General features: G+C 39.1%; 1 protein-coding gene across 2 annotated transcripts in view; it reads right to left on the bottom strand.

Annotated features, from left to right (window-relative positions):
* CCNYL1 (cyclin Y like 1) overlaps positions 1 to 22652 on the bottom strand; it is a 37657-nt gene extending 15005 nt beyond the window's left edge. The window contains exons 1-5 of one of the 2 annotated variants that reach the window (XM_047720871.1): positions 22170 to 22644; positions 10573 to 10647; positions 8862 to 8896; positions 3724 to 3824; positions 640 to 675 (exon numbers count right to left, since the gene is read on the bottom strand). In XM_047720871.1, the coding sequence (XP_047576827.1) occupies positions 640 to 675; positions 3724 to 3824; positions 8862 to 8896; positions 10573 to 10647; positions 22170 to 22395 (473 nt within the window). In that variant the 5' untranslated portion in view covers positions 22396 to 22644. Of the gene's footprint in view, positions 1 to 639; positions 676 to 3723; positions 3825 to 8861; positions 8897 to 10572; positions 10648 to 22169 lie in introns of both variants that reach the window. The other variant, XM_047720872.1, reaches the window with a different exon arrangement.
* Positions 22653 to 25088: the final 2436 nt, after the last annotated feature.

The raw sequence follows: 25088 nt of genomic DNA, 5'->3' as shown, positions 1-25088 counted from the left end.
AACTCTGTATCTAAACAAGGCTGGGTCTTCATATTGTTTCTTCAAAACAAACCACGGAAGACAGGATATGAGAATGAGCTGTCTTCTATTAAGCCAGAAAGTAAAGAGATTTGTAAAACTGTAAATTGATGACATACTTTTCATTCAACTTTGTTGTTGTGGAAAAGTTACTTTTTAATAAAAAAAAAAAAAAATGATTTATGTTAACACTGGGGTTCCCAATCCGGGGTGACTGTTCCCCAGGGGACACCTGGCCATGTCTGGGGACACAATGTGGAGGGAGAGAGATGTGCTACCGGCATCTGGTGAGTAGAGACCAGGCAGACTGCTAAACATCTATCACGCACAGGACAACCCTCCACAACAAAGAATTATCTCGCTCAAAACTTCCACAGTGCCATAAAAACCCTGTTTTGATACACAGTGTATTTAATTTTTTTTAAATTCTCAAATTTTATATCTAATACAGTAAATATTAATATAACCCACAGGAACAAATACTCCTTGGGTCTTCAATAGTGTAATAAAAGCACTCTACAAGTTCATTCTAATAATATTTATACTCGTTACCTAACACTAAACTTGATATCTTGCAAATTAAGGAGCTGGAATAACAAGACAGGTTTTAAAAGAGCTCACCTGTTCTTTATGTGGTAATATATTGCTAAGGTCACACTGTGGAAGGAAAAAGAAAATTGTAACAATTGATTTTATCACGTTAGGCATTAAGTCATTTTTTTAAAAGGGGTTGGGAGGGAGACAGGATCCTTCCAGGGGCCCCGGGGCCCTGAAATCCTCTAATTCACAACAGTTCATATGGGCACTTTCCCCCTTGTTTTAGTCCTTTGGCTTTTGGCAAAAAGGAGGACCAACTGTTAGAAAACCTGTTTTGGTCCATAATTATAATATATAAATTATTACACATTTTCCTGTCATTTGAGCCTCTACCCACAGAATATTTCCTCCTCCTATACAAGTTCTATCTGTTTGTACACATGCTTAAATTTAAGCCATAAGATAAGTTTTGTATTAAAGAAAAAGTTAGACCCTACATTTTGATTGATTTAGTTTTCTATCCACCAAACCCACCCACTTTTCATTGTTTCCCTAAAAGTTGATAATTAAAGTGTTCCATACCAAATAAAATAATTTAAAATCATAATTAGAAAATTTAATAGCAAATATAAGTACTGACGAAATCAACAATAGGTCTAGTTACCCCGAAATAAGCAGTGCTAACAATGCAGCATAATACTATAAAATAAAATATTTAATGACAGGTATTTCCAAATTAAATATTAATGAACAGATAGATATAAGTCCTCAGACACTCTTTAAGTTACTATATTCCTAAGTTATTCACAGATGTTTTGTACAGGCAACAAAGGGGTTCTCTTAGTTAAGTTATATGCTTCCCTTTGCCCTCAAAATGTCTAAAATGAAGCTCAACACAATTGAGGGAAGGCAAATCTGAATTTTAGAATTAGGTCTATAGAATACGAGCACTTGTAAAAAGGCTTAACATGCTATTAGAATCAAAGATGGATACTTCTATAGTGCTTCAAACAGTTTCATCTTCAATTTGATTTTAAAATCACAGAATTCAAAGTTCTATGCTGAAAAGGACCATGAAGCCTTAGCATTTAATGAAACAACCCATCTAACACACAAGGAACCAAGGCTTAAAACTGACTTGCCCAAGGTCCCACAGTTGGTCAGAAGCGGTTCTCGTTCTCCCACACTCTAACCAGGGAGTGGTTCTCTCCAATCTTGGCTGCACACTGGATTGCCTGAGGAGCTTTTAAAAACTGCTTGGCTTCCACCTCCAGATGGTCTAATGTTACTGACACTGGGTATGACTTGGGCATTAGATTGGCTTTTAAAGTTCCCCAGGTGACTGCAACGTGCCACAAAATCTGGGAATGAACGAATCCTTCGGGAAGCTTTCATTCATACAATTATGCCTCGTATCCTTCCTCAGCCTATCAAAAGGCTTGTGAGAGTGTGGTAGGGGAGGGGAAAATGCATGTATTTTGAAACAGATTTTTGAAAAAAAGTTGCACAAGTGATTCTAATATGGCTCCCCCCACTGAGAACAATGCACTACCCCAATGTAAACATTTTTCAAAATCATTCCTAAAAACCAATTTGCCCTATTATTTTCTCAGTAAACATTTAATTTCATCAATAAATGCACTGAATTATTTTTAAAACTTAATGAAAGCAAATTAAATTTACTGTACTTCTACAAATTAGGCCAAGTAGGGAAAAATAAGCATGAAACCTACTTGTCTGAGCAAGGTTAATCTTTAAAACCACTTTTGAATTATGTACTAAAATATTAGACTGGGGACTCTAGCCAAAGTAGAGTTTTGTTTTGTTTTTTACACATGGATTTAGTGTCTTGGCTGAATAAAAACATTTAGTGATTACTTGTTAGGTGCCAAAGCTCAGGACTTTAGACTTTTGGCACTCAGTTTTTGCTGAAATACAAATTTGATCTCTGCTGTTATAAGAGAGAAAGAAAAGTTACATTATAATGACTGTAAACTTGCTGTTTATAATTAAAGTAGAAGTTACCGATAGTTTAATTAGCTGACAAAGCTGGTACATAAGAAACAAAATTAAGTTTATAAGCCAGTTGTTTTTAAGACTGAAAAATAAAATTCAAGAGGAGAATATTAGTATTTTGAAGTAGTGTTCTAAACTGTGTTCTGGAAAATCAACACTCATGTCCCAAAGAGATGTTAATAATGTTCTTTGGCCAATTTCCATGAAGTCAGGAAGCTCTGCATATCCAGTTTTGGGCTTATCCTCTCCCTTAAACAAGCTTGAAAGGTTCATCTTGGGGTGTTCTAAAAGTGCAACCCTAATTGTGGATTATAAGGTGCTCCTGGAAATTAAGGAATAGTTTCCATCATCGTAACACTGTTCATGTTTGTTGAAGTATAAACCTGACCACAGCTATGTTTCCAAAACCATCTCTTTCATTGTTCTCTGCTGCGGTTTTCTTATATATGGACTGATATAATGTCCTAGAGATATATTTCTATATTGATACACATATATAAAGTTAAAATTAAGTATACTTATTAAATTATAATTTTCAGTTGAGGAAAAATTTCATCCATAAAGAAATTAAGCTTGAGAATTTGTTCAAGACTGACTTGGTATATTTTCCCCCTCTTTGGGAGATAGGAAGGAGAAGTTAATTTTCTTACAGCAGTAGTGCAGAGGGAGAAAAAAAATGAATCATGGGGAAAATCTGACAAAAATTCAATTAAATTTAAATGCAGATACACTCTGGTGCCAGTAGGGGACAAACTGTTCCTTCTTTCAAGAGTAGCTTCCAAGTAGTATACATTGTTTAAGGCCTGTAACTCATAAATACTTCGAGAAACATCCAATAAAAAGCGCCTCTCCATCTCCTCATTATGTTTAACAATGTCTTAACAACGGAAATGTATTAATTAAGAGGTATACTTTTCCTGGGATTTTTTAATTTGCTAACTGGCTTTCCCTTTACCATGCACTCTAAGATTAAAATGGAAACTGATATTCAGACTGAGGTCCTGGAAAGCAATATAAAATAGACACCAGTTTCTTAACCTGATTACTGAAAAGGACAATCAAATGACTTAAATCAGATCAAGTATGGCTAGGATGCTTTTAGCATGAGGGGGGCGTCTGTCACTCAGCCCTTGGCAACCTAGTTGTACTCACCATTTTATTGTGGTTCTAAGATTAGGTTGGCTGACTGTGCTGTCATCTAGAAATATTGTTGAGCATGAGCTATACTTTTTAGTAAGCTGCCCTGGAGATACCTGAAGGGGAAGGGAAATAGAAGAAAATGTCACAGTAAGTTAAACCTATAAAAGTGTGTTTTTTTCCTCGGTTAAAATGTCAAACGATAAAGCATTAAGATTTTTCTTATACTTCATGAACTGCTTGAGTGTGCTATCCTGTGCAGCTCTATGGGAAACACAGTGGATGCTCTAACTTCCCAGATGGGATTTAAGGAATGGGTTATAAACTACAGCCCTTGATAAATTACCTATTATCAAACCTGGCAACCACGTATTATAAATTCCCTGTACATTAACGTAAGAAGCTTAGAATAAGATTTCAGTGGTTTTCTTTTTCCTAAGCTATGAAAAGCAGCTGAGACTTTCTATTTTTACTATTCGTTTACTACAATGAAATGTAATGCTTTATATAATATTGATGCAAGAACATTTTATTGCAGAAAATGAAAACCAATAATAAATGTATCAGTTCAGGAGACAGTGTGATGAAACAAATGTTCTTGAGTCAGAGGCTGTCTGTGCCAGGGTTGCTCTATCATTAATAAGCTAAGGGGGCCATAGGTGTCTCTGGGCCTCAGGTTCCTTATCCGGAGGGCAAGAGAATACTGCATTAATATTCTCTCACATCCAAAAAAACAGATAAAACAGCTTATGAGAACTTCACTTCAACTTCATGTTTAAATAAGACTGCCATCATATTACTTAAGTGAGAACCTCAGAGGACTTTCCATTCATTTAAAAATTTTATTAATTCTATTCTGTAAGTTACTTGATATTCATCACAAATTCCTGCCTCCCTCATGCTGCTTTCTATGCCTACAATGCCTTTTTCTTTCTCCTCGTCCCAGAAAGCTTGACCCTATCTACCTCCAGGATATCTTTGCCAGCAGTCACACCACAAAACTTCTTTTTCTGTATGCTCACACATCTAATCTGCCACTTGTTACATGCTACCAACTGCTTGAGGGTGTCCCCTCCCCTCCTAAAAAAAGTAAGCTTCTTCAGAGAAGGGAGGACTCTTATTCCTACCTCCAGCTACTGAACACAGAATCTGGGACAAATTAGTAGGAGTTCAATTAACTGACAAATTATTTAAAATCAGTTACAACTGGAAGGTAAATCTTACTACAAATTAATGAGGATTTGTCTGCAGTAGTGTCAGAGAGGTGACAATGAACTTTTGGAGACCCTCCATAGAATAAACCATCTTTAAAACACTTTAGAAGTATCCATTTATCTGTGAAGAGCCTGAGCCCAAGTATATAGCAATAGTCAAATACTGAAATAGCCTAAACTATGTTAGGACAATTCTCTTCCTTAAAGTAAGACCAATAAACAAATCCCAGTCACTGTAAGTAGTTAAAAGTAATAGCAGCGTTCGATACCAAAGGATGCCAACAATTTAAATCTTGGTTTGTTGTGTTTTTTCTTTTTCTTTCTTTTTTTTTTTTTTTTTACTAATTCAGATGAGCCTTCCTTCCTCTTATCAATATAAAATAGCATTCGCCATGCTGTCACACTCTCCTGTCAGCATCCCCCTCAAATACACGACAAATGGGGCAGGGGGAAAAAAATCTAGTTTACTTTTTAAAATACAGAGCATTTAAAAGCTGCCAGTAGCCAATAATCAGAAATATCCACATGGTATATAAAAACACCACTTTGTCTGTTTCAGATGTTTTCCTACAAAGTCATTTACCTCTTACTAACAAAAAGTCCTAGACCTTCTGTTTTTGAAAAGTATCACTAAATTCTGCTTCAAGCCAGAAATGTTCAACTATATGTAACACTGTTATGTTCTTTAAAGCTATTCAGTTAATACGTATTTTAAGAATCTCAATAAATACAGCATGTAAAATGAAAATGAATTCATTTAAATACTTCTACTCTAAATGGAAGAAAGTTCTCTTTTAAGGCCACTACTAGTAGGGTATACTATGGTATATATTACATAATAATCAAAGTCAGTGCTGACCAAAACCTATACTGAGGAGCCATAAAAAGAATAGAAAGAAAATGCACCAAAATATAGATCAGTTGGTAAAGCTTTGGGTTATATTTGCTCCCACTTTCCTCATTAATTTTTTTTCTAGTATGAATATATTTTGGCTTGCTTTTGAAAATATTAGTGTGAAACATTTAAAAATTTTAATTAGATATAGTCTTACAGCCATATGGGGGGGTCGTGAATCAGCAACTTACAGTGTACTGGCTAGATCCAACCAAAGATACACGGAACACTTCCGCATCAGTTCAGGCCTACTTTTCAGTATTCAGTAAGACCTAGTATTCAACTAGAGGGTGGCAGAATTAAGCCTCTGAACAATGCCTGGATATACCAAGCTATAATTATTTATTAGCTTAAAATTAGCTGAGATTTAAAGACAATTGTCTTTTATGGTTGAAGGCTTACCATCACTGGCTTACAGCCTCAATAAACAACACTGACAAACATAGGGTCATAAAAAGCAAATACTTAAAAAAAAAATCAAATAGCAAAAAACAGCAGTATTGGCAGTTTAGTGTTCATAGATATTTCAGTTGGTTACTAGAATAGACAGAGACAAAGGCAGTGTTTATTTTCACTCATTGAGCACTAACGGAATAGTGGACTTTTATAATCTTTACAACAAAGGTTATTTCACAGACTTAGGATTCAGTGGCAAAGACTAAAAAATAATCATACTTAGAAGTCTAGGAAATCACAATCCAAGCCTTACCATCAAAGGCCAAGTACCTGTTGAAATCCAGGCCCCAGCCACTGACCTGCCCATTGTGCCTACTGCTAAAGCTCACTTGTGGGTCTCTCACTTTCACAGCACAAGTTGTCTTTTTCACAAGACAACTTAAAAATGTCCAACACTATGCATTAATGAAAACTGCTTCATCTATGTTGTGCATTAATGGGACAATATGACAGGGTGTGTGGTCTGAATTCTTAATCAAGGCATTAGGAGAAAAGTGTAATATGCTAATTATGGGGATAACCGGAAAATACTGCCTGAATTAATATCATTAATTATACTGAATTAAAACTTTAAACTTAAATATATATTTTCAAAACACGTTCTAAGTTTGAGTTAAAAACATGGTGGACTGATCATAAATCTACTTCCTCTCCCTCTCCTTTCAGAGGATATATACAACACAGGATAAATAGCAGGTGCTTTTTAATGTTTGAAAGGTGAAAAGACCAAAGGAGTGGCAACTGCCACGGCAGAACAGAAAAGCACAGAGACTGGAACAGCAACAAGAAAGCCAGTTTGTCTTACAGAACCCAAGGCAGGCTCAGAATTCAGAGACTCAGCCCCCAGACGCCCACGGTGAGGCCCATCCGTGAACAAGTCCTGCTCACTCATAGTACTTCCAGTGAGATCACAGACACAGGCAGGGACCACTCCACATTTGACAGAAGCCTCTGACAAGTAAGAGAGATCAGAACGGGAAAAGAAATTGATGGGAATGATAAAATTAAGCAGCAAATGAAAACTTCAAAAATTCTTAAAAACCCTAAGATTAGAAATCGCACTCATGAAAGAACCAGATGCTATAAATAACGAGACTATAAGAGAACTCTGTAAATTAAAAATAAGATAGATAAAACTCAGTATTCAATAGAAGGAGAAGGGTTTGAGCATAAAGTCAAGGAAGTCCCCAAGACGTAGGACAAAAAGACAAAATGGAAAATAGAAGGGAAAAAAATTAGAGATCTGTGTGGGAATACTGGTTCAAGAGGTCCAACATCTGAATAACACACACACACACACACACATACAAAGACACTCATTAGAAAGAGAGATTAGAAAGGCCCCAACAAAATGAAAAGGTCCATATCAAACCATATTATGAAATTTCAGAATCTCAGGGATAGAGAAGGTACTAGAAGGTTTCAGAGAAAGAAGGGATGGGGGAACAATGACTAAAATTGATAATGTACAATGTATCATACAATGTCAACAGATTTATGAGCAACACTTTAAATGAGAAGACAATAAAGAAATGTCTATAGAACTGCAAAAATTAATTTCAACCTAGAATTCTATACTTTATCAGACAGCAGGAGTTTCAGAGAAGCTAGATCTCTAAAAACTTCTGCCTATTCCCAGAAAAATGTGCTCCAGTAAAACAAGGGCCTGTAACAAGACAAAGGGAAACAGAGAATCTAGGACATAGGGGATCCAACACAGGACAGCAGTTATGTGAGATCCCAGATGACTTCAAGGAGATATCCCAGGAAAACAGACACAGAGCCAACCTAGTGAAAACCAGTCTACTCTACTGGAATAGAACAACAAAAGCCAGTCTCCAAGGAAAAAACAGAACAGATGTGTTTTAGTAAACGAAAAATATTTCTGATGGACATGTGACAACTGTTACAACATTTGGGGGGGAAATTAGCTATTAGAAAATCAGCAAGTGAATACTGTCAGGAAATTAATTCCACACAAAAAAGGAAGAATGTGAAAGCAGAAAGACCCACCAGGGAGCTACTTACAGCATTTGGCTGTGTGAGATCATGTTGGCTAGGAAAATGGGGACTGGATTATCCTGGAGAAGTGCAGAAGTGCTCAGGTTTCAGAAATATTTAAGACAAAGAATGAGGTACACCAGAGAACTACATGGCTCAGCAGGGAACAATATTTGCACAGTCATAACAACATACACATTGATTCTGATAAAAACCATGATACAGGTTGAGGGACTAGAGGCAGGGCAAAAAGGCCACGGTGAAGTGATGAAGCTAAGCTTTCATCTGGCACATTAGGAAGTTGATAGTGCTAAAAATTAACTTATTGGCAGAACTTTATACCATAACCATGTTATTGAAATTTAACTTAAATGTCAGAACCCTTAAAAAATGGGCACTACTAAGCCACAGACTTTCTAGAATACATTTGTTAACGAGGAAAATAGAAGAGATTTCGGAAAATCTACAAAAAGAGGTCCTTATAGGGCTAACAGTATGGGATCCATTATATTTTTGGGGAATAATGACATACATAATTTTAATTCAAACTATTAATTTCTTACTTAACTTTTCAACTGTTTACTTACATGGTTTAAATGGTTGCTCTTCCTCTTTTCTCGCACTAAGAATAAAAAAAATTCACTGATCAATTCTGATACAAATGCTACAGAAAAGTAAAAGTAGTTGCTACTCATGTGACAGATTAAAAATGCACAAAATGAGGTGAAATTCCATTTTAAAAATATAATTTCCAACAAAATTTATAATTTAAATCACCTAGCAAGATGAATCCTATAAAGTAAAATCTAAAAACTTAGTTTTACTTTTTGACCTAACAGATTTTCTTTGTTAGGTACAAACAAAAGGCTCCCCATGTACAAAAGAAAAGGACAAAGCAAACTAGGCCAGGTGAAAATTTAACTAATAAAAATGTTTACCTGTTGAATATCTGAACCACTACATAGTATTTTCTAATTCTATATTTATATACAACTTACTTTAATTACCAGGATCCGACAGCTCTAAGAATCAGTTTCTGGCCAGGCACTAATTTCTAGATACATCAGTATTCTGGAAGCATCCTAAAGCACTTATTGGTGATCTACTAGAATACCTTACTAAAAAAATAAATAGGCCATTACACAACTGGAAAGTATCTATCTTAAATTTATAATGAGTGTGCTAAACTAACCCAATGTATCTACAGCACACAAAATCACTTTGCTCTAACAAAGACTAGACGAAGAGTAAAAGCTCCAATGAGCTTTGGACCCCACTTTTTGTTTGTTTGTTTCCCACACTGCCTCCTTTAATGTGGGGTGACATCATAGGCACACATTCCTTATGACTCAGGAGAAAGAGACATGCGAAAGCTTTGCTTTTACTGTCTCCACACATTGTCTCTACATGTGGAAGAAACAGAGAAATACAGCAATCCTAACCAGAAGTGATCTGCTTAAGTCAGGCTATGTACATACTCTATGAAAATGCAGGTTAAAACCCCCCATTTTTTATCGTGCTGCATACTTCAAATATTATGGAGCCCTCACTTTTTATATTCCTGCTGTCATAATCATCTGAAAAACTTGGTCATGTATGGCTTAGTTCGAATAAAAAAAGATTTAACATTACATTAAGGAAAATAAGCATGCAAGCAGGAGTGCTAAAACTCTACAGTTCTGATTCTCATCATACATCAGGACACAGGCAATTTATACCAGTCTCTAACCTTCTAGGAAAACCCCACAGGGCATGTTTGTTCCCATGTATCCAGGCACACCACTACATTAGGATGAGAAAATTTTGAATAGCTCAGAAGTTCTGAGTAGAATAAATGTGGATGTGAGATAGGCTTGTTTGGTTGAGGGTGGTGTAAAATGGGGCCAGAATCACAGATTTAATCCCCATAAATTAACAACTTTTTTTTTTTAATTTGTTAAATGAAAACTTAACTGTGGCCTAAATCCTATTACTCATCTTTAAAACCGATGTTCTTTGGAGTCAGGGGTTAAAGGACAAGGCAGTATGGAGAATTAGACAATATCTAAATCATGTGGTCACAAGTGATAAGTTGATAAAAGTTGGTAAAAGACGTGGCAAAATGTGTACAGAGTCTCCGTGTTCTGCTAGCTAAATCCGTAACAACGAAAGGAAAATATATCATCAGATATCATAATAAGAAATGAATACATGAAAGAGTGAAACATTTAAACCAATGTACGAGCTCTTTTATAGACTTTCTATAATACACAAAACAAAAACAATCTTTTTCTCAGAGGGGGAAAAACACTGTCTTACCATCCGTTTGAGATTTGCTCAGGAAAATTGTGCTTGCCCTTGGATGGTCAGAAGGGTTTGATTCCAAAGCTAACTCTGTATAAGAAGAAGAGAAAAAGGTGTGATAATTTGAGTAGAAAAACACATGATTTTAATTAAAAATAGCTACACATCAATTTTAATCACTTAGCAGTGTTGGGAAGAGTTTTTAGTAATGACAAAAAGCCAATTTCAGTAAAGGCAACAATATAAAATCATACTGAAACCGCAAAATTGTAGAATCTCTTCACATATGTGGAATAAAACCAAGCTGTGTCTTAAACTTTTTTTTAACCTGCACCTAAATAATCTATGCAACTTTTGGATGGAATTTTATTTGTGCCTTCCCCCTCCTACTTAACTATTAAAAATCCCGTCACCACCCTTTAAGCTGATATTACTGGCATATTCCAGAAACAGTCTCAAAAAGCAAGTTATATTGTGGCTATTACTGTCAGATACCAGCTCAATATACCAAATATGCCAAAACCAAACAAGTTGCTTTTGGCAAGCAAATATTCTTTAGACAATCAAATAGCTAATTCTAACTCCATTCAACAAATGAACTCATTTAGTTAGCTGTGGTTTATATGGGGGACTATCCATCATGGCAGATTTTTAAAAAACTGTATGAAAGTTCAATGTTCTATTCTACAGATACACTTCCATAATAGCAAGTAATTTTTAACTTTTGCTCTCAATTTCCAAAGCAAAACTCCTCCTTCCTCCATCCATGCTGCATGATTAATTTGGGGCTTCAATAAGAGTACTTTTTGGGGGCGCCTGGGTGGCTCAGTGGGTTAAGCCGCTGCCTTCAGCTCAGGTCATGATCTCGGAGTCCTGGGATCGAGCCCCGCATCGGGCTCTCTGCTCAGCAGGGAGCCTGCTTCCTCCTCTCTCTCTGCCTGCCTCTCTGCCTGCTTGTGATCTCTCTGTCAAATAAATAAATAAAATCTTTAAAAAAAAAAAAAAAGAGTACTTTTTGGACCAGATCATGGGGCTACTTGTAAAAAATTTTGTCTATACCTATGTAAAGGTATGTCTGTCTGATTGTAGTGCACCTTGTACCAAGGTGGGAAATTCTCTATTTACACAAGAATACAAAGCAGGTACTTGAATTTTCATAAAAGAGGGTTTGCCACTATATGGGATAATAAAATTGTCATTTAAAAAAAAAGTAAAACACCTCTGGTGTGTCTAAGATTCCAAACAAAATGGTCTCTGCTTTTCCTCAAGATGTTTAGTGACAGTCTGATAAGCAAAGCAGTCTGAGGAAGAAATAGGAAATGCAGAAATATGTTTTTGTCTGGTTGCATATAATATTTGTTCTTTTTAAGCTCTGTTAGCTCTGAAATATATTTTTGGGCTACTTCACTGTTTTTGACAAGACAGCCTGATACTTCTATCAAACAAATGACTTTCATATTGCAACCACCTTTAAGAACCACTCAAAATTCTCTTAAAAAACAAAACAAAACAAAAACCCACCATATGACACCCCTCAGCAAGGTCCATCCCAAAGTACTTAGCCAATCGTGTAAGAAACCGGACCAAGATCCTGAGAGAGTAATGGTTAAGTCTAGTATTCCCCAAACCACATAATAATTGTTCTGTTTCTTAAAGGCGTGTTGGCAGTCTAATAGAAAATACTATCCCTGGCTTCCCTGGCTCTTAGAGAATAAAAATGTCTATTAAAACCTAATCAGTCTTGGGATGGCTGGGTGGCTCAGGTCATGATCTCAGGGTCCTGGGATGGAGTCCCACATTGGACTTCCTGCTCAGTGGGGAGCCTGCTTCCTCCTCTCTCTCTGCCTGCCTCTCTGCCTACTTGTGGTCTCTCGCTCTCTGTCAAATAAATAAAATCTTAGAAAAAAAAAACAAAACTAGTCAGTCTTGTCCCACATCAGGCTCCTCGCTCAGCGGGGAGCTTGCTTCTCTCTCTGCCTCTGCCTGACAGTGCTCTCTCTCTCTCTCTGACAAATAAATAAAATCTTAAAAAAATATAATCAGTCATATAATGAATTATGTCTAATTCAGCATTTCACAAACTTATCTACCTAGAATCATTTTTTCCTCCAATAGAATCTTTCACAATCATCATTTCGGACTTCTTGGTTTAACAGGAATCTGAACCATCCATTTTAATGGTACTGCCAGCACTAGAAATTTACATAGCTAAACATAGCTTTGTTCTTCACGGAAATTCCGTCACTGAATTTGAAGTCTGTTTGACGGCTTTTGGAGAAACTATTCTATTCAACATTTTTATGTAAAAGAACCATACATAAAAATTAAACTTTTTTTTCACATATTTGAAAAATAAGACAATGTTAGCTATTCGGAAAATCAATGAATTCAGCTGTGCTCAAAGTGACAAAGACTTTCATGGCTGCCTCTAACCTAAGGCTTTCGAAAGCGTTCATGACCAACTTCTTACCAAAAAAAAAGCGAATATACTACATGTGAATCTAAAATATAAGCAGAAATGTTTGCAGAAGTAAACATACTACGTATCATGCCTATGGCACAAAAGAAGTTTAATTAACACTTTTCAATGGGAATTCTGGGGATATCTCTCTCTCTCTCTCTCTCTTTCTCTCTCTCTCTCTCACACACACACACACACACACACACACACACACTTCCCCAAACCAAGATATGCTACTGAGGATCTAAATATTAAAAATCAAGAGGCCTTGGATAAAAGAAATATCAATATGCAGAAAAAGTGCAAAATGAGCCCAAGTGACAAAAAGGAAATTGGCACTGCCCCTACTCCATTTAGGCTGGGCCAGCTACTGCTGCCCTGGGACTTCCCAAGAACCACTGAGAGAGGCAGAGGGGGTGCCTGGGTGGCTCAGTTGGTTAGGCATTTGACTCCTAATTTCAGCTCAGGTCTTGATCTCAGGGTCATGAGACTGAGCTCTGCTTCAGGCTCCCCATTCAGCACAGTGTCTGCTTGAGATTCTCTCTACTCTCCCTTTGCCCCTCCCCCCCACTCATCCTGTTTCTATATATAAATAAATACTTTTTTAAAGAGAGAGAGAGAGGGAAAAAAAAAAAAAAGACAGGCAGAGCTATAGATTCTTGGCCACTGTCTGGAGCTGCCCCAGGCTTCCTTTGCCATCACGGGTGGGGGGGTGGGGTTAAGCACGATGGAAGCCTTTCTAGGATGTATCAACAGAGGAGAGCAGAACTGAGACAGGCCATTTAATTCCTGGGTCAAGTAGTAACCGATTTACTCCATGAACTCTGGTTATAGAAGTCAATCTTTTTTTTAATTTTTAGATTTTAACTTGTAAATGAAAGAGACCAGGTTAATCAGCAGTACTGAAGATCACATTACAGGTGCAAACAGATAAAAGTCATTTGCTCCTTCCTTTAACAAATATCCTATCATGAACAAAAATTTGCAAGAGCCAAAATAATACTTTGTTTAAAAATTACTCATCAACTCACAACCATTACTTTGTTACTTACACTTAAAAAAATAGCTCCAATCAGTGTACCATTTATGTCCTACTTTTTTCCTGACAAGCAATCTCAACCTCATTCGAATATATTTACTATTTAATGGATACACAATGGCCTATCAGGTGTTATTCCCATACTTTAGTCAATCTCCTATTCTTAGGGTTCAGGTTGCTTACAAACTTCTATTCTTATGAGGAAAATCTTCATATACATAGTTTTTTAAAAGTAATTTTGTCTTTATCTCCTTAGGAAAGATCTCCAAAATGGGATGACTAGACCATAAAGTTAAATAGTTGTCATGACTCAATGTATAATAATACTAAGTTGCTTTCTTATTAAAAAGGTGGGAGCATACTAGTGTGTAATGCTATCAACTTCACCAGTTTTCACTCCCACCCTGACTTCTGATACCTCAAAGAAAAAATTCCTACTGATATAAATGAAGAAGTTCACTGTCTCTAATTTGCACTTCTGATTACACAGTTTAACTATTTTCCCCATAGTTAACAGTATTATTTCCACTTTGGTGAGATGCCTTTCACATGTATGTATTATATGTATTATACTTACAAGGACCCTAAAATGTTGTCAGTTTGTATGAGGTTTTCAGAAAATAATAGTCTTCTGTCTCTAGCCTATGACAATTTTCTTGCACTTTTTGCTAATGACAAAAACTACATTGCTATTTTATAAAATGGATACTTAAGCCATTAGATATTAAGCTCAGATGCGCACACACACAGTATTTCCGCACTGTCCATTACTGTTTTCTCAAGAATCTAAGACAACTGTGATAGACAGTACTACCCTATTTGCTCTATGAAAAAGGAAGACTGCCAACCATTAAGCAAAGCGTTACCACCTCCCACCAACATGCACATATGCATGTGTACACACACAGTGATTTAGAGATGGCATGAAATTATTGCACATCTTGTATGTGATTCTATCCCAAAATTACTTTTTTGAAAACCTCTAAGAATGTTTTAACCTAAGAGAAATACTCCTGAGTTCATGATTAGAAGCTATGATTCAAATTGTATTTTAAGACCCATCACTTTTTTTTAAAATCAATTTAAATTGCAACTTAACTTGACAGGATGACAGGTTAATATAGGAAAGTAGGACTTCAAAAAAAATTTTTTAACTTGGATCTTAATGTAAATACAGAGGAAATCTATAAAACTATTGACATCCAATATTGCTTTCCCCCAATCTAAGATTCTACCAGTTATAAGATACAAAGATGTTAAAAATGTGAAAATACAAGCAACTTAGAATAAATGAAATGCATTATTAAAGGCCAAATGTGTAAAATTATGCAACTATAAATGTAGTAGATGATTTTTCCTTGTCAAAATATTAGGGAAAGAAGGAAGTGACCAAGAAAGTGTCAGAGCAGTGTATTTCACAAGGAGATTGGTTTCAATATATTGATTTCAATATATTCCAATTAAATAGGAGATGTCAGCAGTTTTTCTGGGCCAACCACTGGGCACCTGTTCACTTAAGGCTTCCTGCATTTACTGAACTATGCTATCATCCTTATACCATACAGTGCTCATTTTATGGCCCATTAACACAAATATCTCAGGTCTTAATATTACCTTGATGATTTTATCCCTGAGTCCACACCATTCAGGTAATTCCTAATTCTTCTGCTTCCTAACTCTGGCTTCTAAACCACTTCTGTACCTGAATCTACCTTGGTTTTCAGTCTTGCCACTTCGTAGTGAAGTATGTCTTTTTTCCTTGACACACACTTTTTTTTTTTTTTAAGATTTTTTATTTATTTATTTGACAGACAGAGATCACAAGTAGGTAGAGAGGCAGGCAGAGAGAGAGAAAGGAGGAAGCAGGCTCCCTGCAGAGCAGAGAGCCCGATGTGGGGCTCGATCCCAGGACACTGGGATCATGACCTGAGCCGAAGGTAGAGGCTTTAACCCACTGAGCCACCCAGGCGCCCCTTCCTTGACACACTTCTATTGAGTATTTTTGCTCAGTTTCTTGAATGTCAGAGAACATTTCTGGGCTGTGAGTTACCTTTATTTCATTTCACACTGGGCAATGTTAATATTTTAATTCTAAAACCTAAGTTCTTTAATACACACACACACACACACACACACACACACACACACACAAACGGTAAGGGAAAACAGTAGTATCCAAAGTAGCCCACATGATAAATCATTCAATAAATTCTACCACAGTATGCCATATATCTGTAATTTATATCCCTGATCTATCATCTCATTTTCAAAACTTGGACAACTCAGTTTATACCCCTCAGAGCCCATCTTCTCATGTGTAAAACATTTAATTTTTATACTATGTAACACAGAACATTGTTCGTGAGGATGGAAAGAAATGCAAGAGCCATCTACGTTAACATATAAAGCACAATAAATGACCAAACAAAGCCTTCACAGTGAACTCAGAAGCAAAAACTGAACATTTAGCATTTCATTGTAAAGTGCATGAAATATCCACTCATTACTCCCACCCAAATATCACCTTAAGCAAATATGTGCTTTGGCTAACACTAAAGGGAAAGTACTAAAAGTCACACAAGCAGTAAGAATTTCTCAGTGATTTTGGTTTAAGGAAATACCTAGTTCTCCTGCTTCTGTCATGTAGATTACTGTGTGTCCTCTCCTTGCCTTTTCCATGTAATGTAACCTAGGGATCACTTCACAGCAGTGAGGACCTTGCTCTTCTTTACAGCTCCATAGCTCTCCACTATGTGGAGGTACCAGTTGATTTTACCAGCTTCTTACTGGACACTTATTATTAGTTATTTCTAATACTTTGCTCTTGAAAATATTGCAACATGAACTGTGTGAATATGTGATTTCATACTTGTGGGGTATATCTTCAGAATAAATTCCTTGGGGTAGGATTTCTGGATTAAATCTGCAATGTTGCGGGATTGGGCCGATTTCCCCTTTACGGGGTCAGAACATTTTGCACTTCCATCAGCAATATACAAATGTAACTGTTTCTTCACAGTCTCACCAAAGAATGTGGTATCAGTGGATTTTCTCCCAAAGGAGAGAAACCATAGTATAGCTTTATTTTGCATTTCCCCTGTGCATGAAGACATGTTTAAGGGTCATCTGCATTTCTTTTTCTGTGACTCGCCCTTCATATCTTTGTTGTAAGTCATTCTGTATTTTAGGCCTGTATTGTTTTTCAGTTCAGTCACCTCTTGGCTCTCACCTGAACTACTGGAACCAGACTTCTACCTGGTCTCCCTGCTTCCATCCAGGCCTATGTTACACATGCTCACACAGTGGCTAGTCTGTTTTTTTTTTTTTTTTTTTTTAAAGAATGTCATTCCCCTATATATAATCCTCCAATAGTTTCCCATTACAACTAAACTAAGATCCCTATTTTTTGTGAAGACCCAGTATTCTAAAGGTCTGAATCTACCACATTCCTGTTGGCATCCCTCTCATCCTGCTGCTTCCATCCCTGTGTCTTCCTGTCCTTTGCCTGCACCAGCATATTCCCATGTGAGGAACTGAGCGGAAGCATCTTCTCCCACATCCTCCTATAGCTCCCTCTCACTTTAAGGGCTGTATACTTGTCACTCGAAAGCAGCAGTCTTTAACCACTTCATGTAAACCTGTCCTCCTCCAATCCTTGACCTTCTTTCCCTTTCTTTCACCACTTCACTATCTGAGGTTCTTTTAATATTCATGTACTGTCTAACCCTAGGTTTCTCTAGCATCTAAGAAGTTAAGGTTATAGGCTTTGCCCTGTTTATGTCTGTCCTGCATCTGGAACAGTGCCTAAAAAACATCTCTGTTTTAGTGTGCCCAAATCCAGTTAAGCTTCTCCCAATTTCCCCAACTAAGATTTCTTCTAATGCTTCTTTGGATAAGTCATCTTAGACCAGCATGACTTTCAGATCCCTTGGAGTAGTAGTTATTCCAAATTAAAGACACAAGACAGTCTACAAAGAACCACAAAAATCTCAAGGAGGAATTCTAACATCCAGTGAAAAACCAACAGTAACTTCAGTTTGGTATAAGGACATTTAAAGTACTTTACCTACAAAATGACCAAGACGTAAGACAAAGAATACCATCTGAATTCTAAAGAGAAGTACAATGCAGCAGTTTTTATCTGTGTCCCCAGAATAAAGCATGAGAATGGGATTGTGTTCTGTTTTGTTATAAGAGATGCCCAACCATAAAGGGTAGGTAAATGAGTGGTGCTCCAAACATTCAAAAGGTACACTAAACAGTTATTAAAAGGCATGTGGTAGGGCTATGTGCAGCTCCATGGAAATATATCCTGAGTGCTCTCTGGGTGTCAAGCACAGTTCCAGGAACTTTAGGTCATTATTTCTCTTTAAAACAAAAAGCTATATCAGGGCACCTGGGTGGCTCAGTGGGTTAAGCCTCTGCCTTCGGCTCAGGTCATGATCCCAGAGTCCTGGGATCGAGTCCTGTATCGGGCTCTCTGCTCCTCGGGGAGCCTGCATCCTCCTCTCTCTCTGCCTGCCTCTCTGCCTGCTTGTGATCTGTCAAATATTATAAATTAAAACAAAACAAAACAAAACAAAACCAAAAAGCTATAAAACAGCACATGAAGAGTTATCTCATTTTTGTAAAATTAACAAAATAAAATTAACAAATGTTTATATACATATGAAAGGTTTAGGAAGAAGAAACACTAAAATATTAAAAGTTCTGGATATTCTGAGTATAAGTGAATGACTTTTTTGTATTTTTTTTTTTAAGATTTTATTTATTTGACAGAAATCACAAGTAGGCAGAGAGGCAGGCTGAGAGAGAGAGGGGGAAGCAGGCTTTCTGCTGAGCAGGAAGCCCGATCCCAGGACCCTGGGATCATGACCTGAGCTGAAGACAGAGGCTTTAACCCACTGAGCCACCCAGGTGCCCCCTTTTTTGTATTTTCTAAATATTTTACAGCAAATGCCTATTGTCATTTAGCACCCCCCCCCAAAAGTGTTTTAAAATAGCTATTGGAAAGAGGAAAGCTCTTTTGCTCAGAGGTTTTTCCCCATCAGATTGCCAATTCCTTCCTCACTCACTCTTCAGGGGAAGGGGGAAGAAGGGGTCACTTGAGAGAGAACTTTTAGCCAGCAAATTAGCGAAGACTGTAAGGTTGGAACATAAAAGGCTGTATGAAAAGTTGATGAGTAACAGAAGGTTGGATAATAGGACTTTACTGTCTTATTTTGTGTTATTGATACACCACCAGTTATTGTGGATACACTGTTAGATAAAGGTAAGGTAGTAGAAAAATTCTTTTGAGTCTATCTGAAATCTATACTAGGTTCTTAGGAATATCTCTCTGAAATGGCTTGCAAATGTTTCAATGTTAAATTTCAATGTTTCAATGTTAAATGTTGAAATGTTTCAGAAAAACAAGGCACAACATTATTTATGGAGGTTTTTGCCTAAGAAATGAACCAATTAAATTCTTCATCGTAGAAAAGCCAAAATGTTCTCTATTTAAGTAGGTATTTCTTAGTTCCCCTGTAAAACTCTGAAATAGAGACATTAAAAACAAACTTTCAATGTGCCTGCACTTCATCTTTGGTGTTCTGACCCTGTTTCTATGGAAACCTAATAGGCAAATGCTGAAATTGAGGCTTCTCTTATCATTTTATTGAACATCAAAGAAAATTAAGACAAACTAAAATGAATTTTAACTACGTTAAATATAAAAGGTAAATTGTATATTCACAAACTCTTTTTTCTTTTTTTCTTTCTTTTTTTTTTTTAACTTTTCTGGTTTAACACTCCTTATAGTCCTATGCTTAATACTGGGTAACTTACCTTATCAGCTTTTCTTAATGTTCCTCTGTCCAGGGCATTCTTGGCTTTAATTCGAGATCACCAGAACAAACTCTTTTAAATGCATCAACCCGTTTACCTGACTAGTTAATCTAGGCTATGTCATGACTTCTACTTTTAGTCTTATCTACTGTAATGATTACAGACATGGAAGGGAGAGGTAAAAGTTGCTTCTGAATTGTGAACAAGAAACTCTGAATGGAAATCATCAAGCTAAGCGGAGACAGGCCTATCGCATGGATAAAAAATAACAGATGCATTCTAAAGAGGTTTTTAGGCACCCCAAGAACTGAATTTGGCAATCTATCCCTTCCATATCCGTCTCTTCTGTTCAGTTGCTGTGTTACACAGTCATTGCCCATCTTGGAGTCTCTCCTCCTCCATCAGCAATGCAGGGAGAATACACGCACGCCTTATTTATAGTTGGAAGGGCCAAATCAGACAGACATGAGGATGTGTCACAAAATCTTTAAAGAATTATTAAAAGGTCCAAATTTGGTCTCTCTTCCAACACTACCCATCTACTAACTACTTTGACAAATCACTCATAGGCTTACCTTACAGCACCAAGAAGAGTGGAAGTTTTCACAAGTATTTACATCTTTGTATTTAAAAGTACAATTAACTCACATAATTTGCTCATTCTTTTACAACACTTCAATATTCTGAAAAAGCAATACTTTCCAGTTACAAAGCCATACCCATCATATGGGTAAATCCACAGGCTTAATTATTATAACGCAAATTAACAGCCCACCTAAAGTTTACGTAGAAAAAGAACTAGACATTTCCTCTAGGAAATAACGAAAAAAGCTGGGGGCACTCAAATGAAACAAATGGGCTAATGGGGCTTTAACATCTTTATGATACAATGTTTTCTACTTCAAAGGATATAAGACTTCATTAAAGAGCCAGGCAGTTACTCAGAATTATCTTTACCTAGTCATCCCTTTCCAAAATTCCAGAGGCAAAAATCAAACATTTCCTCTTTTCCCTCCCCCCTCCCCCAACCGTGTAGTCAGAACTTTTACCCCAACATTCTTAAAGTTGAACACGATTCTATAAACAGGAGCAGGGGGAGGAAGGAGAGAGAGATTTGGAGACATCCTTGTGCAAGATCTGACACTTTTCAAAAATATATTTTATTTATTTATTTGAATGGGAGAGAGAGAGAGAGAGAGGGAGAGCGAGCGAGCACACAAGCAGGCGGAGGGGCAGAGGAGGAGGGAGAAACAGACTCACTGCTGAGCAGGGAGCCCGATGCGAGGCTCCATTCCAAGACTCTGGAATCATGACCTGAGCGGAAGGCAGACACTTAACTGAACGACCCTGGCACCCCAAGATGACACACATCTTAATTACCAAACCTTTATATTACAAATTAAGGTCTAAATTTATGGTTTGTTTTTTTCTCTCCGGAAACTTTTGACCAATAGTCTCATTAACCACCCGCCTCTCATTTGTAGAACGGGCAACAAGTGAAGTCAAGTCTGTTAAGTCACTGAGGTAGGGCTGAAGACATATTTGGGTCAAAGTGGGAATTAAAAGTAATGGAACTGCCTGGATTCTCCGTTCGGTATAAAAAGTATTTCTTGTAGCCCTGGCAGTAACGTTTCGCACCGTTCACAGTTATTTCAAGACCCTTCCTCCCATCATTTTCTCTCCGTCTGTCTTCAAATTATAGAGGAAGGCAGCTTCCATCGAGGCTGTTGAAAACAGCCTACTTAGGAACACCACACAGACTCTCCCAGGCCAGTCTGTACTGTGAATTTAAATAACAAATCCGTAACAATGCGTCTGAATTGTCCCGCGTATCAAGTACCTTAACGGGTGGGAGGAAGGATACCATCAGGCTCGTACCTGGTTTCTTCGCTTTGGGAAGGACAGGGAGATGAGGTGGATGGGGTATTTACATTTTGGGGACAGAATATACCAAAAAGTCTTTATAAAGTCCCCCGAGATGTTAAGTAGACCGACAAACAGGAAGGAGTTGCGACTGGAGGGTCTCGGGCCGGGCTGGGAAATGGGAATAGGGGAAAGAACTGAGCGTTCGGGGCAGGAAAGAGGGAGAGCAACTGGCCGGACACGGCGGGGAAAGAATAAGGGGTGGGGACGCCAGGCAGAGCCAGCCTTGATCCCCGGCGCCCAGCCCTGGGAAAGCCGGCTCCGGGCAGGAAGGAGCCCGAGGCGGCGGCTGCGTCCCAGGGGACCGCCCGAGAGCGGAGTGTCGGCCCCCGAGAGGGACAGAGGTGCCCGCCTCCTCCTTACCTTCAGGCATCTCCCGGTCGCTGATGTGCTGCAGGTGGTGGCCCTCGCCCGCTCCGAAATCCAACTCGGCGGGCTCCACGGCAGCTGGCGCCGGCGCTACTGCCACCGCGTCCCCGGCCGCAGCCTCGTAGATCTCAGACTCGTAGTCGGGCTCCGCCGGCCCCGTGCGCCGGCCCAGCTTGGGGCTGGCATTGGGGGACACGCAACAGGTCAGCGTGTTCCCCATGGGGCGCCTCCACTCCTCGCCGCCTTCACTCGCCCCCGACTCCGCCGCGCACGGCAGCTACCCCCTCCCCCAACAATGGCGCGGTCGGCACCGGCAGCCCCGGGCTACGCCGGGGCTGCGCCGCGCATGCAGGCGCGGCCTCGCCCGCTATCCGATGGTCCGCCCAGCCGCCGGGCCCGGGGCAGGGCTCCGGCCCCGGCCGCACCCCCGCCGCCGCGCCGCCGCCGCGCCGCCGCCGCCGCCTCCCCCAAGCCAACTAGTCTGTGAGGGCGGCGACCAGCCCGGCTTATTTAAAAGGGGTGGGGACCCGACAAGCGCTGAGACGCGCAGCCACTGCCGGGAGAGAGCGCGGCCGGGGCTCCTCCTCCTTCCGCCGCCACCTCCCGACTGAAGTCCGCTCGGCCTGGCTGGCACCTGCCAACCGGAACGCATTATGTGGTCACCTGGTTACAAGGGACCAATCACGCCCAGAGTTCCCTCCACGCGCCCGCCTCGGTGCGGAGGCACGTGACTCATAATGCCCCGCCCCTGCCCCGCGGCTGCTCCGCCCCCCGCGCGGCGCGCCTCCAACTCCAGTTTCCATTCATCTCGCGCAGCCGGGAGTTTTCCGGTTCTGCGGGAAGCGCTGCGGGCGTTTGTTGCTCCAAGCTGTCCTGGGTCGGTGGGCTTTATAGAAAGTCTTGTTAGTAAAGAGCCGATGCCGTCAGTAGCTCGGTTCCAGCGGGTCTGACAGCTGACTCATTTGATGCATTGGTCGCCGACTTAGTTCCACCCGAATTGTTGACCGTTTTTTTAACTAAACGCCCCTCTCTTGCCTTCCAAGTTTCAGTTTTCGCCTGCAACTTAAGCACAGCAACTCCCGGAGCCCTGGTCCCGCTCTCAGGAAAGCGCTGTGGCTGTGTGTCTTGCTTGAGGCTCGAGGACACGTTACCCTCCCTTTCGTTATCGGTGAAATGGGGACCGAATTGGTCCCTCCCAGCCCAGAAACGCGGGGATTCACCAACCCGCTTTTCTCCCTTCTGTTACTCCCTTCCAAGACAGGAGTTTCCAGGTTTATCTTCTGTGGCCAACAGTCCATTAAGCACGATTTTCTCATACGAAATTGAGAACCACAAAACGGGGTGACACGGTCCTGATTTGATGATGATAATGATAGTTTGGCAAGCACTTAACTGCGTGCCCAACCCCGTTCCAAGTGAGGCACTCATTTAACCCTCAAACACAATCCTTTTACAGATAGTAAAGAAGAAATTGAGACGAAATAACATTCCTAAGGACACGTGATTGCTCAGGTGTGGGGCCGGGATTTGATCCCAAATAGTGCAGATCATCACAGGCACCATCTTATCGTGATTGCCAGAAAATAAAGACAGAAGTAAAACTTGAGAGGAAGTGACATTGTACATCAGGATTTTTTTTTTAAGATTTTATTTATTCATTTGACAGACAGAGATCACAAGTAGGCAGAGAGGCAGGCAGAGAGAGAAGGGGGAAGCAGGCTCCCCGTGGAGCAGAGAGCCTGATGCGGGGCTCGATCCCAGGACTCTGGGATCAGGACCTGAGCCGAAGGCAGAGGCTTTAACCCACTGAGCCACCCAGGTGCCCCGGATTTTTTTTTTTTTTTTTTTTAAGGAAGGACAATTTTTTAATGTAGATTTTTAAAGTTTTCCCTTCATTTAACATTCTCTCCCACATGCTAGGCACTGTATGTGAGAAAGCCTCCTGCCCTCAGTGAGCTCACACAGATGACAAAACAAAGGCTTAGAGAATCCTACTGTCTGAGGTCAGACTGCTGGAAAGGGCTTGAGTCTGGGATTCAAACCTAGAACTAACTGACCCCAAAGTAGATGCTGGGGGACAGAGGATAGATTTTATCCTGCAAACAGGAGACAATTGAATAACATAAAGTCAAGGAGTCACTTTCAGATGGTTTGTAGCGAGACAAATAAGGACTGAAGGAAGCAAAAAGACCAATTCAGAGACTTTGTGTTCAACTAGGACAGAAGGCAGTGGCAGTGACTGAAGTGGAGGGAAAGGACTTCCCATGTTTAGGGAGATGGAATCGAAGGGCTTAATGACTAGATATGGAGAGACAAGTGAAGAGGGAGGCGGCAAAAATGGCTACCAGGGTCCTGGCTTGGCGGACTGGGTAGACAGCAGTGACTCTTTCTTAGAGAATACAGGAAGAGGAACAGGTTTGAGGAGGAAGATAATATTTGCCTGTTAAGTGGGACATGCAAAAGGAGCTGTCTGGTGGAAAGTTGGATATATACCTCTTTTGACTAATCTGTTTTGTAATATCCCAACTTATATTTTCAAAAATAACACATATATTAAACCAAAAAAGAAAAAAAGAAACGTAATCGGGGAAACTTCCTAAAGCTGACATGCTAAGAATATAACATTTGTTAATGATTACTTTCATAGAACAACTTGGTTGTTCATAGAACACTATGGTTTTAGCGAATGAAGCATTTTATGTAAAATAAAACTGTTAAATGAAAAAAACATGTAAAATTGTGTTTTCATTAGAATATATAGAAAGTAATTTAAGCCATGGGTACAGAAATGACTGTCTTAAGAAGATGTGTGTTATTAAAAAGATTTTTTAAAAAAGAAAGACTGGAGAATAGAGAGATTTAAGAGGCATTTAAGTAAAGCCTGAAAAGGTGAGCGGTGAATTCAAAGGACCT

This window comes from Lutra lutra, chromosome 3 (genome assembly GCF_902655055.1).
Source record: "Lutra lutra chromosome 3, mLutLut1.2, whole genome shotgun sequence".
Taxonomy (NCBI): Eukaryota; Metazoa; Chordata; class Mammalia; order Carnivora; family Mustelidae; genus Lutra; species Lutra lutra.
The sequence above is the reverse complement of the archived record's forward strand: the minus strand, read 5'-3'. Positions and strand labels throughout refer to the sequence as shown.